The following is an 18,562-nucleotide window of genomic DNA, read 5'->3' as shown; positions in this document are numbered from 1 at the left end:
TGGCCCCCTCTTGGGACCCAGTTCCCCCATCTGTCAAAGAGAGATAATAATGCTCCCTACTTCTTAGTGTGACTATGAGCATTAAATGAATTGCTCCGTATAAACCCTCAGAACAGTAACTTGCTCATAGTATATACAATTGTGAGCTAATTCCGTATTTTTGGGGAGATCCTGGAAAATGAAAAATATATTCAGTTTCTTTTTAGATATAAAAGATCCTGTTGTACTTACATTTTTCTATTAGCTTATTAATCTTAGAAGCTGTCGTGATTGTAAAAATTAACATTGAGTTGGATGCACGTACTGCTTTCCTTTAACTATGGCACATAGTAGGTACTCAGATGTCTGTTAATAACTGATAGAGCCAATGAGAACAGTTAGCATTTATTTTTACTTTATTTACTTATTTTTGTTTTTCTCAACTTTTTTTAAAAACAGCTACCATTTATTGAGTGCTTGCTGTGCTGGCTACCATTTATTGAGTGTCTGGGGATGAAAGATGAATGAGACCTATTCCTTACCCCTGAGGTGCTCACACAGTCGCTGAGACAGAGGCTTATGGATTCACAGTTAGCGTACAGGGGCTGGTGCTGTGACAGGGATTCTAACAGAGGGCCCAAGGAACACAGGCCCTTAATCATCACCATAGCTTTTCAAAGATGGCAGAAATGACTGTTGGACCTCGGGTGCCCCTTCCTCTTTTTTTTTTTTTTTTTTTTTTTTCTCTCCAAGAGAAAGCTGTTTACCTAGCACTTGATCCAACAATTCCTGTTTCAGGTAGCACTGCTTCATGGAGGAGTTAGGATGTTAGAAACATTTAAAACCTTTTCCAGAAGAGACTGATGGAGAAAGTGCCCACTTCTTAGCTCAATTTGAGATTGTGTAGTTAACCCTTTTGAGCATAATCAAATGGTTTAATTCTTTTTTTCTTATTTTTTGCTTTTTAAAATTTTAAAAACAACAGTTGGCATATAATGTTATATAAGTTTTAGGTGTACAACATAGTGGTTAGACATAGACATACCTTACAAAATGATCCCCTGATCAGTGTACCACCCATCTGGCACCATACATAGGTATTACAATATTATTGACTGTATTCCTTGTGCTGTACATTACATCCCCGTGACTTATTTTGTATCTGTAAGTTTGTATTTACTAATCCCCTTCGTCTTTTTCACCCACCTTTCCACCCCTTCCCATCTGGCAAACATTAGTTCTTTGTATCTATGGCTTTGTTTTGTTGTTTAGAGTCCACATGTAAGTAAAATCATACAGTATTTGTCTTTCTCCATCTTTCTTATTTCACTTAGCATAATGCCTTCTAGGTCCATCCATACTGTCACAAATAGTAAGGTTTTATTCCTTTTTATGGCTGAGTAATATTCCATTATATATATATATGTAACACATCTTTATCCAATTGTCTATTGTTAGACATTTAGGTTGCTTCCATATTTTGGCTATTGTAAATAATGCTGCAGTGAACATAGGAGTGCATATATTCTTTTGAATTAGTGTTTTTAATTTCTTTGGACAAATACCCAGAAGTAAGATTTCTGGATCATATTTTTGAATAATCTCTATCCAACCTCTTGTTATTTTTACTCTGGCCACCAAAATGAACTGTGTCTATCCATGATAAAATAGTGCCTCTTTATATGTATTTTGTTTTTTTGGGTTGTCATTCCACTAGTTATATTACCATTTCAAAATTTTTGAATTTTTTATTGTATAATTGAAAAAAATTGGCATTGGGCCTGGTGTGATTTCCCTGACATCTTAACTTTCCAATTTCCTCCTCTTGATGAAATATATAGACTGAAGAGCTTTCTTTTAACTGTGCATGTTCATATATACTGCAATCACTGTGGCCAGCAATGCTGGGATTTTTAAAACTCCTAGTAGAAATTATATCACCAAATTGTATTAGGCCCCAGTGTCAACTCTTCCTTGTCTGCAGACAAAAAGAGCACTTAATAGTGTAATGATTAGAAAAGAGTAAACATATTTCAGTTATTAATTTTTAAATTAATTAAAATTTTGTATAGCTAACACAGGCACATGGTACCAATTAAGAAGGACAAAGTACATGCTTTCCCTGTCTCTTGGCCATCCTTTCCCCATCCCTGGAGGCAGCCTCTATTATCAGTTCGTAGTTCTGTATTGCACAATGAAACACGCACACTGTCATGCAAATGCTAGCACACGTTATTGGGCTTTTTTACCTAGCGACATGTCTTGGCAGTTATCCTTATTGATACTTACAGCCCAACCTCATTCTTGAAGACAGTCAGATGGTTTGGATTTATTGTAAGTCATGTAACCAGTTCTCTACTGACACACATTTATGTTCTTTCAGTCTTTTGCTAATTTAAGCAATGCCGTAATGATTAATCTTGTACATATGCTGTTTTGCACATGTTCAAGTAAATTTGCAGTTTAAATTCCTAGAAGTGGAAATACTGAGTCAAAAGGCGTAGGCACTTAAACTTTTGATAGATAATTGCCACATTGCTTCCCACAGAGGTTGTACTGATTTATATATCAATTTATACTCTCATTGGCAAGTATGAGAGAGTATCTTTACACCATTGCCAAAATTATATTATCAATTTTTTTTATTGTTGCCGATATAACAGATAAAAAATTATATCTCACATCAGTAGAAGTAATAAATTCACTGGTCATTGGAGAGGTCCATTGAGAACTTTATGGTATTTAATATCAAGGAAAAATGATATCATTATAATTTCAAAATTGTATACATCCCATCCTATCTAGGCTGTCAACATCTGGACAGTTTTGTGGTTGCTCTTCTCCGTGCTTCTTGTACTTACTCTACATGAATGCCAGCTGTGTGCCAGGCACTGCACTATGTGCTGTGAAAACAGTCAGTATTCTGAGAGAGCCCAGATTCTAGTGAGAGGACTTATGGAAATATTATAATAGGGGAGGTATAAATACCATAATTTTAGGTATAAGAAAAGAGCCAGAAGGAGTTGGGATTCTTCTGTGTAGTGAGCACTGTACACATATTATCAAATGAATCCCACTGTAGTTTGCATTTCTCTTGTCACACTCAAGAGATAAGAGAAATGCATCTCTTCATAGCTTTGAGTCTTTTTTTCCTATGAATTTCCTTTGTCTTTTTTTGTTGCTGTTGGGTTATTGATCTCTTGGCTTACATTTATAGAAAGAGTTCTCTGTAACTGGCAATAATATCCCCCTACTTTGAATTTTTGTTTTTGTTGATGAATTTTCTTTTTCTTTTCTTTTCCATATTGTATTTATAGTTTTCTAAATTGAAAGTACTTCCCCTCATCTGTAGGTAGCCGTCTTGCTCATAACACTCTGCTACATTGGCCATTTGCTTGACAAATATTTATTTAGTGCCCACTGAAGCATGTCCAAACAGCTGGTTGGTATTGACACCCTTTCATCCAATGGTGATAATCTAGATGTTTAGCAGGGAATGGGCATTATATATGAAGATATAAAGACGACTCTTGTGCAGGTTGCTGTGCTGCATACCTGGCAACTGTGTTTTCTCTTTGGAGCATGAGGGTAACCATTTTGATCTTTGTCTGGTATCTAGTACTTGCTAAACTCTTTGCAGCCTTCATTGCTGGCCTGCAAGTCAGGGGCTTCTTGCCTGGGCTTCTGTTACCAGTGATTCTTGGGATATAATACTGTAAATACATGCATTTGCAAATATGTGGTTGAAGATTTACATAGAAATATGACCATAGGTATGCTGTTATGTTTTTTTTTTAAAAACAAACTTTCCCTGTTAGGTTTGAGCCAAAAATATCTTGGGTATATTTATGAAGATACGTTAGAGCGCTTTTTTAAGTGGCAGCATATTTTGTACATATAAGAAAGCCATTGTGGTATGAGATGTCAACGTGGTTTCACCATTTAATTTTTTAGGGGAAATTATGAAATATTTCAAGCATTGGAAAAAGACAGGAATGGAATAACAAATACCAGTGTGCCCACCACGCCACTTTATCGAATCCTTATAGCTTGCATTATTCCTTCAGACATTGCTTTTATTTATTTATTTATTTATTTCTTTACAATTCTCTCTAATGAAGTTGTTCCATTTCATGGTTCAACAACATGGGTTTTTTTTTTTAATTGTGATAAGAAGATACATTTTTTAAAGAAACAGAATCTCACAGATGCAGCAGGAGCTCCCCTGGTGCTTGCTGTGCCTTTCAGCATGCTTGCGCTGTCTTCCCAAGGTGCTGTGTGGCTGACTTGCCTTTTGTGCAGGGAGCCAAATACTGGGAGAGCACAGTTCTGCAAGCAGAGGACATTCGTGGGGCTCCTCAAACTGGCCTTTGGTGTGGGGGGTGGGCAATGTGCTATTCTAGGATTCTGTAGCTCTTCAAAACTCTTGTCCAGTAGATTTGGTATAAGGGTTTGTTTTCAGTGATTTCCTTTTATCTCTCACCAGTGGTAATTTTGCAAGAGGTTTTCCACGAACTACTGTACGGGCACAGCTGTGATCCCACAGCTATGTACGGCTCTAAAGGAAGCCTCACCTCTAGAAAGAAACAGACCAGGACGAGCTGGGGAATGCCACCTCTTTTCCCTGCCCTGCATCTGCCCTGAGCTGAGGGGGCCCTGCCAAGCCTCACTGTAATGCCTGGGGGGATGCCCAAGACCAGCATTTCCAGCAGGTCAGGGCAGCACCCAGCTCCCCCCGGTTTCAGTGGCACAGCCTGCTCTGCGTGCCTGTACTCCTGGGGGCAGGAGAGAAGGAAATACTGCAACACATGAGGAAAGCAGCTGAGGGGGAGAGGAAGGACACTGTGGTGGGTGGGACACGCGGCCGATTGTGTCACTTTGATGACACGCCCCTTGGCTCACTCACTTGGGACAGTGCATCTGCCACATTCTGACCATTCGTCTCCTCATTGTTGATCCCAATGAATTTTTAAAAACCCAAGCACTAGCTTTTCATGTTTCTTACTTCCTAGGACAAAATCTGAGCATATTTCGATTTAAAAGAATCTGTCTTCTTGTTTAAGCGTTTATGTTCTTTTAAATTGAAATAGCATAGAGCGAAGTGCAGAGATCTTAGAAATACAGTTCACTGTATTTTTAGGTGTGTGTACACATGTGCAGCCATCACCCAGACCAAATAATAGAACATTTTCATCCTCCCAGCAGGCTCTCTTGTACCTTTCGCAGTCAGTACCTGCCCAAGGGTAACTGATGTTGGGAGACCTCTCACCATTTATTTATTCTGCCTGTTGTGAAACTTCAATCAATATGTCGTCAATCAATACAGTATGTTGTCTTTTTGGTTTGGCTTCTTTCACTCAGCATCCTGACTGTGAAGTTCATCTGTTTTTAGGTGTAGTTCTTTTTATAGCAATTGCTACTTAATGATGACATTAATAGTGACAATAAGTAATTTGTATACTACTCTCCAATCTGCTGTTTAATTCTGAAGATATTGCTTGGTGCTCGTGCCAAAGCATTTAGCATTAGATTTCCTTTAGGGACAGAAGAGCTGCTTAGAGTCTTTCAGCATTGCCTCCGAGGTCACCCACCTAATAAGTGGTGATGCCAGGACTAGTTCTGTTTTTAAAAAAATGCATAGCATCCTTCTTTCCATTTACCGTGAAGCCTGCGTCTTAACTTGGGTCCAGGTTGGTGGAAGACATAAAATATGAGAGGAGCAAGGGCCCCCAAACTGGATTTTCACTGGTGATTAACTGTGTGCTGTTTTGGTTAATTGAAAGAAGTTAAGGTTCAACCCAGCCAACCCCCCCGCCCCCAGCACATGCATAGTATACAATGGATGGGGGATGGAGAGGAGAAAAGTAGCCGACTTGGCTCAGCAGCCAGCCACAATGTGGCAACCCCAGGTATCAGAAAACAGACTGCTAGTTTCACTCCCAGATGCATACAGATTTGTGTTTGCCCAGCGAGGCTGATGTTTGCAGGCTGCTAAATGTGTCACGGAGAATTTTTGCTAGAGTGGCATTATCGGGGCTTTATGGCCTCCAGATGTGGGAGAGCTGTCTTGGGCTCTGAACAGCGTAGTGCTTTGGGAAGCAGGAATGGTGTGAGTTCTCTCCCTCTGCTCAGGCGGTCCTTGCCACACAGCTACAGTGTTGATGCAGCATCGATATCTTATTGATGGCCTCAATTTTACTGTCCATGATGAGTTTCCATTGTTAAGGCCTTAGCTTTGAGACAAACAGGAACTGGGTTTCCTTTGCCTCCCAAAGCATTTTGCTGATACCCAGCTATTCTTTAACATCTTTAAGCAAGCAGTCATCGCAGATCTATATGTGGGGGCATGTTGGACTTCTATAAGCCTATAAGCTTCCGTGACCCACAAATCTGGCCCAGGGTGTAGCATCTGCCACTGTGACCAAAGTTCGTAATAAATGGTTAAAAGTATAGGCGTAGTGGCCAGAAAGCTGAGTTGAGGGTTGGAGGCCAGGAACACTCAAACCCAGGAAGTCTAGAGTCCCACTACCTGGATCAGAACCTCGGAGAGCTCCAGGTAGCCAGATGCTGGCAGCTGGAGGCAGGCAGGAGTTACTGCAGTGCCAAGTCCATCCTCCTCTGCAGTAAAGAGCTTTCTGTGTGTGTATGATAAGAGACTTCAAGGATTTGGGCCTAAGTGCTCATGGGCTTATGGATAAAGCAGTACGTTGCATTTTTTTCAAAACTATTTATTTATTTATTTATTTATTTGTAGAGAGAGGGGAAAGGAGAAAGAGAGGGAGAGAAACATCACTGTGTGGTTGCCTCTCACTTGCGCCCCCAACTGGGGACCTGACGTGCAACCTAGTCATGTGCCCTGACTGGGAATCGAACCAGCGACACTTGGCTCGCAGGCCGATGCTCAATCCCCTGAGCCACAGCAGCCAGGGCTTGTACATTGCATTTTTTTTAAGCACGGAGGGAAGGAAGATTTCCACTGGAGGCACAGGTGGGGTGATTTTGAGTCTCCTTGCTATAGCCATGAAACCAGTTTGTCCTGGGAGCTGAGGGGTAGCAGGAGAGCTCTGCTGCAGTAAACGTTGGCATGCAAGTTTCTGTTTGAGTCCCTGCTTTCAATTCTTTGGGGCATATACCTATGAGTGGAATTGCTTGGTCACATGGTAGTTCTGTCTTCCACAGCGGCTGCACCATTTCGCATTTCCACCAGCAATGTGCAAGGGTTCCAATTCTCTACATCCTCATTAACATTTGTTTTCCTTTTTATAAAAACAATTCTAGCCCTCTTAGTGGGTATGAAGGGGTATCTCATTATGATTTTGATTTGCATTTCCCTAAGGACCAATGGAGTTGAGCATCTAGTCATGAGATTGTTTGCCATTTGTTTATCTTCTTTGGAGAAATGTCTCTTCAAGTTCTTTGCCTGGTATTCATATGTTTAAGGGCATATGGCAGGAAAGGAGAGAGACAGAGAGATCGAGGAAGTAGATAGAGTCCAGCTGAGTGAGTGGTTAGATATGGAGGTTAACACTGAGTTTTCCAACCTGGGTAAGTGGGTAGGTGAGGGACTCTCTCCCAGGGAAGGGGTAGGGTGGAGGGGAGCTGTTGGGGTTGGGTGGGGCTATGCTGAGCCTGGTGTACCTGGAGTTGTACAGGCAGAGAGCCTACAGGATGTACTGTCTCATAGGTTTCTCCAGAAAAATACAGGGCACATTTTAAGTTTTGTCTCCTCCCTGCTTCCATCTAAAAATCAACTTAAGAAATTTAGTCATTGTTAGGCTTCTCTATCTGGCAAATGTAAACAATCATTGTGGGGACAAACGAATCTGGGATTTATGAACCAGCCCCTCTCTTGGTGCTGGTTTCTCTGCCCTTAAACACCTGCTTGATCAGATCAGTCCTTCTAATTCTTAACAACCATAAGCTTCTGAAGCCATCTGCAGTCATCACCCCAGCCTCTCAAACATCTGCACCTCTCTGATCCTTCCCCGACTGCGTGCCACTAGCTCTTAGTGCTAAGCAGATGCTTGCCATGTTGCCCACGACCCACTGACTTTCTTTGAGTTACTCCTTGGCAACATTGGATGCTACGTCACTGTATTACGCTGGTGTCCATTCATATCCGCACTGCAATGGGGCATGAGATTTGAGCAACTGTTCTACCCCCTCAGAGAACCCACTGCTGGGGAATGAGCCCCCTTGCCCTCATGGTGGCTTGTTTCCTTTGCTTCTAGAGCCATAGGCTGGCAGCCACCCCTAAGGAAGCATCCCGTTATGTGGCTCAGGTGGGCAATGTTTGCAGATTGTCCCCTGATGCCATCTGCCTGTGAAGCTGCAGAAACCCCCGGCAACTGCTGTTGTAGCAGGTGCTGGGGCTGCTGCGGTGGGAGACTGTGTACACATCCACGCATGCACGCAGCTCTGTGCTCTGTTGGTCCGGGGTGCCAGCTGAAACTTTCAACCCAGCAAAGCGCCAGCCACAGTTGCTGGTTTCCGGTGGGGCCCTGGTGAGGGAGGGAGGGACGGAGGCTGAGGCTGTTGTGAACTGAGCCAGCCAGCCAGCAACTGGGGAATTGACTGCGGTAACTGTAGCGTGTAGGAAGCTGCCGGGCTATGTTTTAACAAGCTTTTGTTCTGTTCTTTCCACCTCTGTCCAGGCTAAATTGTGGTCCCCTACCGAATTTACCATGTTCGTGTTCATGCCTTAGAAGTAGACCCTCCCCATTCCTTGCCCCTTGCTCTTTTTAAAGAACACCTTTCATCCTCGAGCCCTTCTTGCCACTCAGCCATGCTTTGGGGGGCAGCCTCTTAGCTCTCTTTTTCACCAAGCCATTGTGATTATGGGTTCATACAAGCTGAGAAACCCTGAGCTCCAGATCTGCAATTTGTGAGTTCCTATCATTTCAGGTTATTAATGCTTTTGAAAATAATTATATAAATTATTAAAGTAATTTGAAATAATTGTATCATCCAGCAGGTTTTAAAAATCCGTATCTTAATGGAACTTTGATGCGAGACCTCCTAGAGCAAACTTTACCCGTAAAGGGCCTGGATATTTTCGGCTTTGATCTCTCTTCCAAGTACTCATCTTTGCTGCGTAGCATCAAAGCAGCCGTAGAAAAAACTTAAACACACAAAGGTGGTTGTGTTGTGATGGAACTTTTATTTATGAAAACAGGTGGCAGTCTATATAGTTTGCTGATCCCCGGCCTAGAACGACAGCCTTTATTTCAGCTTATTATCCTCATATTTTTCTTTGTCAAGAGTTAAAAAGCCAGAGGAACTTGATGATTGTAAATGAACTTAGATCATCTTCATTTAGGTTTAGCATGATTGTGAGTACAATAGTAATTTGGGAATATACTTCTCTAAACCTCTGTTGGGAACAATAGAAACCAAAAAGGTGTTAAGGAATGAATCCGCTTGGCTAGAGCTTATCATTGTTGAAAAAGTGGAACAGGCTGTCCCTTACAGCTGTGCAATGGCCTTTATGCATCCCTCACCCTCTTTATGGTCACTTGAAATGGCCATAGTCACATAAGGTCACATCACCATATTGGACATCATTTTATTTTATAGGACCAGGCACTTCTCTACTAAATTTAAGGGAAACAAGCTACAAAAATGTAGAAAATGGTGTTTTAAAAACATCATGTTTTACTGAGTTAAGGTCATTATAGTTGATTTCTGGAAAGCTGAAGCATAAGATAGTCAAAAAGGCATTTAAAAATTATAAACCACAATCTTGTTTTCATTTTATCTATCCCTACAGGAGATAAAGAAGGAGATGAAGAAAGACCCTCTCTCCAGCAAAGCTCCAGAAAAGCCCATGCACGAACTCTCCAGTGGAAATGCTTTGCTGTCTTCTGAAGCAATTCTAAGAACCAATAAGAGAGGTATGGAAACAAAGATAGAGCCCCTTCCCCCCACACAAACCAAACCTGGAGACTTGTGGGTGAACTGTGTCTAATTTCAAATGGCTGAAAAGTTTACTGACATTTGCCCTTTTGAGTTTTTTAGTATAAATTTTGGACACACACATGCACATATGACAAGTAACAGTACAATAACTATAATAAAGGCAACTAATAATATTTTTGACACTGGGAAAGTAGACTGAATTTGTAAATGAGTATTTTTCTAGGACTCCAGCTTTTGTTTTCATAGACTTTAGGGAATGCTATGGTGCAGGCTGAGCTGTCTGTGTCCGGCCATGCTCTCTTCTTAATTTAAGGGCAGGCTCTGTCAGGGTCTTCCTCTCTCTAACCACTGGGCTCCTGAACACACACCTGCCTCTCTTAGTTTAGGAGGCAGTATGGACAAAGGTAGAGCTCATCCATCTGTCTAACCAACAGACCCTTATCTCATTCCCTTCTTTTGAGAGCTCAAGGCAGATTGTTAGGTGTCAGCTTGTTGGACTTTTGTCTCCCCCTTTGTGACATTGTTGTTTGAAATGATAGGAGAGAGAATATAAGACTGCAGAGAGGAAACTCAATTTTAGATTCTGGTCGCACTAGATTCCCTGGGTTTCTCCAACCCTGCCCTCACAGTGGATCAACTAAGCCCATGGGTTAGCATTCAGCTGCAGGCTTTTCATGGCCTTATTACTTCCTTAAAGAGAAATATAGAACTGTCCAAAAGCAAGAGCAGGAAATGTATTAGCAAAGAGTTCCATTAAAAAAAAAAAAAAAAAAAAGAAGGCAAGTTTACATAACCACGGGGAAGAACAGCTAATCTTTCATAAAATTTAGACAGCATAAGAATTTGTCCAATAAACTGTCCATTGATCATAGTGCTTGAGACATTAGCTTTGTGTCTCTCTTCCTTCCTGCTTCTTCCTCTACCCCCTCCAGCTGCCCTGGGTTACATTTCCTTTTTTTTTGAATTACTCAGATCAGATATTGGCTGGAGGCCCACATTGGTTAGTAGCTGTAGAATTTTCTCTTCTTTCCTTTTCTTCTTTTCTTTTTCCTTTCCTTTCCTTTCCTTTCCTTTCCTTTCCTTTCCTTTTCCTTTTCCTCTCCTCTCCTTTCCTCTCCTTTTCTCCTTCCTTTTTTCCTTCCACATGTTACCAATGCAGGGGATTTCCCATTTTAAGAATTAAATATACTTTGCTGTAAAACTATAGCCATCCCCAAAAGTGTCTTCTACATTTTTTCACATAAGTTCCAGAAATCCTGAGGCCAACCTGCCCTCATTGTATTTGGAGCGCTAGACCTCAGTGAGTCTGGCTACATGTCTCTAAGTCTCCCTTGCTGGTCTGAGCCCTCTGGTTCCTCCTGATGCTTTTGGGGGCCATGGGCTGAGGGATTGTATACAGGACATGTCCATGTCAACCAGCGGCATGGCCTCTCTGCTAGCCCTGTTTTTTAAAGTAAATAAGAGAATTAAGGTAATTAATTAAATTTAACAAGATAAGGAATTACGTGAGGAATTAAATGTAATTATCTGGATGAGTTTGATAAAATTACCTGAGAACGTTAAATCAACAAAGGAATCGAAGTTTTCAGATAATTGTCTCTTTACAACTAAAAATCTGGCCTTGGAGGTCCCTTATGAAATTTTTCATTAACCAAAGAATGGCATTAAAGGCGTGGCTTACTGATTATGTTTCTTTTTTAAGCCTCTATCTTAGACCTTCAGCCTGGTTCTGACAAACCTTTTACTCTTAGGTATTTTATTTAATGAATCTGCCAGTGGCCCTGAGACCTTATCACATGGGGGTGTCCTGTAAATATGAAACACATAACAAACCATCTTCATTCCATCCCAGGCTTCACACAGAACCCCAACCCCACCCCCTACCCCCGTCACCTGGGCCCAACATAAATTTTCAGTTGAAGGGAAGCATTGTGTACCAGGGCTAGTGCCTTCTTTGCCCCTGCCCCCACCGGTCAAGACTACCAGGATCCTACTACTCCTTTTACTGAACAGCGGGTGGATTGATTGGCCTTGTCAGCCCAGATAAATAGTTCATTGTGCTGAGCTCAAAAGCTACATTTTTTTCCCACCCCAAATCAATGAAAAAGCACTTTTTTTCTTAAAACAAGGATCAGAGGCTAAATCTGTGGGATGATTCTAGTTACTTGGAAACATTTCCGTCCAATCAATTTTTCAAGTTTTGTGAGTTGTTGTAAATGACCGAAGTCTCCTCCTTCCCTTTGTTTCCATCAACCTTTGCCACTAGAAACCTCTTGGATGTTTTCGTCTATTGCTGTTGTTTTTGAGGGAAGTTGCTCTCAGAGCTGAGTAGCAGCCTGCTTTGATTTGTTGTAGTGTATGAGTCCACCTTGTGATTCAGCCTTGGACTCTGTGAGAAGTTAATAGAGTTAACACAAGTTCTTTTTCTATATCAAAGATGACATGACTGTTTACTTTATATGGGCCTTATCATTTTAGGCTTAGCATTGGCTTAGTAAAGAAATATCAAAGTCTACTATTATGAGTCTGAAACTGAACCACTTCATTGGGTCCTGAACTTAAGATAGACTTAGCTGAAGAAGTTTGCCCAATTCTGTCCAGTGGCTTTTGCATTTAGGGACATGCCTCGCTTTGTGGCGGTCGCGAATGGGTTGCAGTACCTCACAATGTGGGATGAACTCACCTTCCTGAGGCACCTGCAAAGGTTAAAAGATACCCTAGGTTTGAAGAAAGCTATTCATAGACTTGAGAAAGGCCAGGACTGTGGAAACATCAGTTTGGGGACTGATTAGTTTCAGTTTTCAGCATTAACCTTTGCAAATTTCTGCAGAGTTGATTTAAGAAGGTACTGGAATGACTGCACTGGCTTTTCATTTGAGAAAAAGATGTGACTGAAATTGAGAGGGGGCAGGGGGACAGGGAGAGCAGGCCCTCCAGATGACTTGGCAGTCATCAGCCATACATTCCAGGCATTTAGGACCACAGGACAGTTTTGCCTGCTCCACCCCTGGCCACTTCTCTGGGCTTTACCTGAGTCACAGTGAAGGAGCTTCCTGCTTAAAGCCAGCCTTTCCCAAGGAGTAAGAAGTCATTTTTCATTTCAGCTTGCAACATGGATGTTGTATATCCTAAAGTTATCCCAGACTCAGAATGTTGACAAATTGCAGCTAGAAAATCTGAAAACTTTTCTTAGAGCGAAATGTCATTCTCATGAACCAGACTGAAAAAGGTTAGACAAGCTTTGCTTCTGAGAGTGATTGATTATTTTGTTTCTTCTATCATTAAAACCATATAGGAGAATGATAGGGGCCCTCCTAAATTGGAACATTGCTATATGGAGGAGTTCTATTTAAAAAAAAATTCAAACCTTGAATTTAAGAGCTAAATTGAACAAAGGGACATTTTAACAGTTAACAGCAAATATGCTAAATAATACTTGAAAATGGGCAAAGAGGATTTCGTCCATTTGAATATGGATTATTTTCTACTTGAATTAAAATGAAAGAAGAAATCATTTGGTTTCATCTCTAGACGCCTTTCTGGACCAACTTTATCCACACGGTAGGTTAAGTCTCCAGGCTGTAATCAGTACCCTGCTGGCCAGTGGAAGGACCAGCTTCTATTTCACGGCTCTAACTTCCTAGTTTTTGAACTTGTTAGCAGGCCTCATGGGGAAACTGCCTCTCACTGAACCCCTTCTGCTGCCTAGAATTTTGGACACCGTTCCTTCCTCACTTTTCGGGTAGATATAAATGAGCTTTCAATAGCACATGTTTCCTGCATGCCCACTATGGGCCTGCCCTTGTGCTTGGTTTTGCAGCCAATAGAAAGACTAGAAAAATGCCATTCAGCCCTGACCGCAAGCAATTCCAGTCTGTTTTATCATTTTGGGAATGTTGAGAAAGCACTGCACATTTTATATCTTTTCTATGGCAAGATGGGGATATGTCTCTTATATCTGTCATTCTGGATGTGAAGCCACTCCGCAAGTTTCTGGTTGGCTTTATATGTCCTTGTTTCTATTTCCAGTTTATCATGAATTCAGTGTTTGGTAAGTCTCTATTGTATTTTGCATATTTATTATTCTTTGCTATTATTACTATTATTATTATTATTATTATTATTATGCTCTCCTGATATAAGTGTATTTTATAATCATCTTTTTAAGTCGCTCTGCTACTTTGGCATCTGCCTTCCGAAAGATAAACTGCTTTTACCATCTTTATTTAAGGTTTGTTATGCGTTTGCATTTTAATGCCTTCTCCAGAGATTAATGCTGAAAGGTCTGATGGTTTAGAAGATGTTATTTGTGACATGTCTGGCACTGATGCTCTGAGATGAGAGTCAAGTGGAAATGGGGAAGGGTTGCTCTCTGAGTTGGTATGTGGATATGACTTTGACTGTAGAGCATTGCTCTGTGGCCTTATTTCTCGTGTGTTTTGTCCTTCAGACAGGTTTAATTCAAAAGTTTTCCTTAACACAGGGATCAACAGCTGCTCTGCCTCTGGTGACACACTGTTGCTTTAAAAGTTAGCGCAGAAATTCTTCAGACCTCATTTTGTGTGTGGATGGGGGACACACACCTACCCTTCAACATTGATATGGGCCTAGCATTTGCTGCACAGAAAGGCTCTTCATTTTGGTCTGCTGCCTGTAGCTGTCAGAAGCATTTTACCTCATGTTTATCTTTCTTTTCCGTATAATTTCAGCACTGCTCATGCTAATCCCTAAGGAGACCTGGCCATAGTGACCACCTCCCTCTCTTGTTTCTGCTTCCATTGCTTTAGCATTTACTGGGCTACTTGGAATAGTCTTCTCAAGGTATCTGTTGGCTTATGCATTAGAATATGAGTGAGTGCCTGTGCTGGCGTGGAACTCCCATGTTGGCTTTCAGGCAGTGGCCCGGATCTTCATAGGCTGCTGGCTCTTGGTTTGAAATGCACCTGCAAATCAAAGATGGGTAAAAAGTGTGTCCTTAGTAAAGAAAATGTCACCTGCTTTGCTTTTCTAGTGCTTTGTTGTTTATGGTGAATATGAGGTCTGAGGGTTTGTTTGTATAGAAACAAGACTTCTTTTCTCATTTCCAATTTCCTTTTAGAGAAACCAATGGGAATTGCCGCCAGATGACTAGGGATCTGAAAACTATGGCATGTTGTGTCAGATTTTTCTTTGAGTTTCCAAGTTACCTTTCAATTTTATCTAAATTGCTGGCTTTTGTGGACAGCTAGAAGAGTAAGAGTTAAGAGAAGGTATTACTGTTGTGTGCAAGCTCTTGGCCATCACCTGAGCTGGTCTTTCCCATGGGGCGATGAAAATAAAACTGGCAACCTGGCAGTGAACGTGAATGGGTATAATTTATAGTCATTCGATAATGTGTGCGTGTGTGTGTGTGTGTGTGTGTGTGTGTGTGTGTGTGTATATATATATATATATATATATCTGTGTGAATGTATCTGTATATACTTTTATAGTCTTCCCCCCCCCCCCAATGGACCTTTGTTCTTGAAAGTTTGAAAGTAAAGGGACCATAGAGAGGTCATTTAAAGTAACTGATCCCTGACTGCTTTTGTGTACAAATACTGTTGGGAGCCCATGTAAGGGCCAGTAATTGATGTTGGATTATGTTGCTCTTGTTCATTTTCTTTTTGGGGGTAAGATTTTATTTATTTATTTTTAGAGTGAGAGAAGGGAAGGAGAAAGAGAGGGAGAGAAACATCAATGTTTGAAACATAAATCTGTTGCCTCTTGCATGTGTCCCAACCGGGGACCAAGCCCGCAACTCAAGCATGTGCCCTGACCAGTAATTGAACCTGTGACCTTTTGCTCTGAGGGATGCCCAACCAACTAAACCATGCCAGTCAAGGCACTCTTGTTCATTTTCTTATCTTAGCAGTACTGCGTCTTGGGCCTGTGGTGGTGGTAAAATGGGTGGAAAAAGCCATTCTGGAGGGGTGTTGCTATTGTACATGTTCTATACATTTTTTATGTGTGGGTCGTTGACAGATTTGGTCTTTAGACTTTTTATCTTTATGTCCTTTCAATCTCTGCATCCTGGTCCTAAGACATTAACACTAGAGTAATGAGTGTCCCATGGAGGAATTGTTGATTTAGACTTCCCTTGCACTCTGCTGGGTTTCCACCAAGTCCACACAGAGGACCATCCATGAAATGGTTTTGTGTTGGTGGCTCCACCTGGTGGCTCTCCTAGGAAACTCCTCCTCCTCCCCACCTTTTCTTTCTCCCTGGGTGAATGAACCTTGTTACAAGGTGAGATGCCTTTGGTTCTTGTGACTTGGTGTTCTCAATTCATGCAATTCCATCTCAGACCACAACTTATAGTTCACATGCGATCTCTTTTTTAAAAAATAAATTATTTTTTAAAAAAGGCGTTGAGGTAACATTGATTAATAACATGATATAAATTTCAGGTAGACAACATTATAATTTTATATCTGTATACTCTTATTGCATGCTCACTATCCAAAGTCTAGTTTCCTTCCTTTATCATGTATTTTACCCTCTTTTTATCCAGTTTATTTTCTCCTGGCCCCCCTTCCCTCTGGTAACCACTGCTCTGTTATCTGTATCTATGAGTTTGTTTTTGTTTTGTTAGTATGTTTGTTACTTTTTGGTTTAATATTCCACATATGAATGAAATCATTGGTTTTTGTCCTTTTCTGTCTGACTTATTTCACATAGCATAATACCCTCAAGATCCACCCATGTTACTTCAAATGGCAATACTTTATCTTTTTATGGCTGAGTAATATTCCATTGTATATATATGCCACATCTTCTTCATCCATTCATCCATTTTTAGATACTTAGGTTGTTTCCATGTCTTGGCTGTTGTAACACACATGTTCTCTCTTTAGCTCATTTCCTTTCTTTTCTAAAATTTGCTCATTGAAAAAAAAAAGACAAAAAAAGAAGGAAAAAGAAAACAGGCAAATAAAATTTTCTCATTGAACTCATAGAAACCGTTTCCTCATCTTTGTCCCATCTGTTATACCTCCAGAGACCAGGATCATTGTTGATGAGCATAAGAAAGGCACTCCTGCAGGCATGACTCTGGGTGTAGATGTTAATTTGTATATGGTAAAAATTACATTAAAATCCCTGTAGATAAGCCAAAGTCTCCTCCTTAATAGCTCCAAATACCCCTAACTATGTAGTTTCAACTGTGCTGGAGGTTGGCACCCCTAACCCCCAGTTGTTCAAGGGTCAACTTTACTCCTTCGTTTCTTGTCGAACCCAGTTTTCCTCAAAGTAGCAATATTTTATTACTGATGTTGTTTTTAGTTGTCAGAAGGTGGTGAAATAGAAAGGCAACTAACTTCATTGGCTTTATTATTGTTTGTTGATTCTCTACAGGAAGCCCCTTCTTGCCTGGGCATGGGCTGTCCCTTCTGTCCCATTCTGAGTATACCAGAGTTTTTTTTTTTAAGTATATTTTATTGATTCTATTGTTACAATAGTTCCAATTTTTTTCCCCTTTGCTCCCCTCCGCCCAGCAATCCCCCCCAAGTCCATGCCCATGGGTCATACATACAAGCTCTCCCGCTTCACCCTTTCATATATCCTTCTTCTTCTTTTAAATAAACAAATAAATAAATAATTATTTTAACAATAAAAAAATAACAATCCTTCCCTCTCATACTGAAGACCCTTTATAATCTTATAAAGGACAATGGGCGAAGGTCTCATGCTCCTCTAGCTGCTTCAAACTGGGCATGGTCATCGTCCCAACTACCCTTGGGTCCAGAAATCCCTAATAAGAGTAAGGGTGTGGAGGGGAGGGTGGCCTTCCCACATAGGGAAGGATCTTGCAGACTCCAGGTCGGTTGGCTGTCCCCAGACAATGGCGTGCTCAGTTTAACAGGCTGGCATCCTTGTTGTATCCTGGGGCAACAGATTTGGCAACAGGGTTAGAAGGCATCATTCAGTCCATAACCACTCAATGAGAAAAGGCAGGGATTAATTTTTCAATGTCCCACACTAGGGAAAAAAAAGGGCTTCTTTGGAGGAAGGCACATCTCACCTGTCCAAAACCCTTTTGCCCATTATACTTAGTTTGGGCTGAGGGAAATATTTTAGGTTTCCCCCCTCTCAGACCTCTGGGCTCTCTCTGTCCAAGCCATTAGGATATAAAAGAGAAACCAGTTTTAAAGTGAAGCCCACAGACCACCCCATATTTCACCAACCCAGCCACTTAGTTCAGCCAAACCATTGAGTCCCAGGAGGCAGCGATGCAGACAGGATTAAGTGAAGCCTATAGGTACAGACAATTACTCAGGTAATGACATCATAGGCTTATGCCCTTTGAAAACAGAAAACACATGTTAATTTATGTAACATAACTCACAAACAAGTCTCTAAATCTGTAAGACTGTCTTATTGGAAAGACATCCAGTTGCAAGGCATTTGACATTCTTTTTGCCTATAATTTAAACACCTTTGATGATACCACAGACATAGTTTAACTTTCAAATGAAAACATATTTTAAATGAAAAGAAACTTTAAAGACGGTTAGCTGCACTACTTTATAGTCTACCACTGAGCATTGTGATTTTCCTTGAATCATGATTTTTCTCTTTAAGATTACCCTCTTTGTCATTAAAGGTACTGCATTAAGTCCATTTTTAATTTATTCTGTTCATTTGC

The 18,562-nt window shown here is 40.9% G+C and overlaps 1 protein-coding gene across 4 annotated transcripts in view; it reads left to right on the top strand.

Annotated features, from left to right (window-relative positions):
• Positions 1 to 18,562, top strand: part of SH3KBP1 (SH3 domain containing kinase binding protein 1) — a 318,770-nt gene that overhangs the window by 113,557 nt on the left and 186,651 nt on the right. For all 4 annotated transcript variants that reach the window (XM_090264196.1, XM_090264192.1, XM_090264195.1 and 1 more), the window contains one exon: positions 9,749 to 9,872. In XM_090264196.1, coding sequence (XP_090120322.1) covers positions 9,749 to 9,872 — 124 coding nt within the window. The remainder of the gene's footprint in view (positions 1 to 9,748; positions 9,873 to 18,562) is intronic.

This window comes from Furipterus horrens, unplaced genomic scaffold (assembly GCF_987537825.1).
Source record: "Furipterus horrens unplaced genomic scaffold, mFurHor1.1.pri manual_scaffold_17, whole genome shotgun sequence".
Lineage (NCBI taxonomy): Eukaryota > Metazoa > Chordata > Mammalia > Chiroptera > Furipteridae > Furipterus > Furipterus horrens.
The sequence above is the reverse complement of the archived record's forward strand: the minus strand, read 5'-3'. Positions and strand labels throughout refer to the sequence as shown.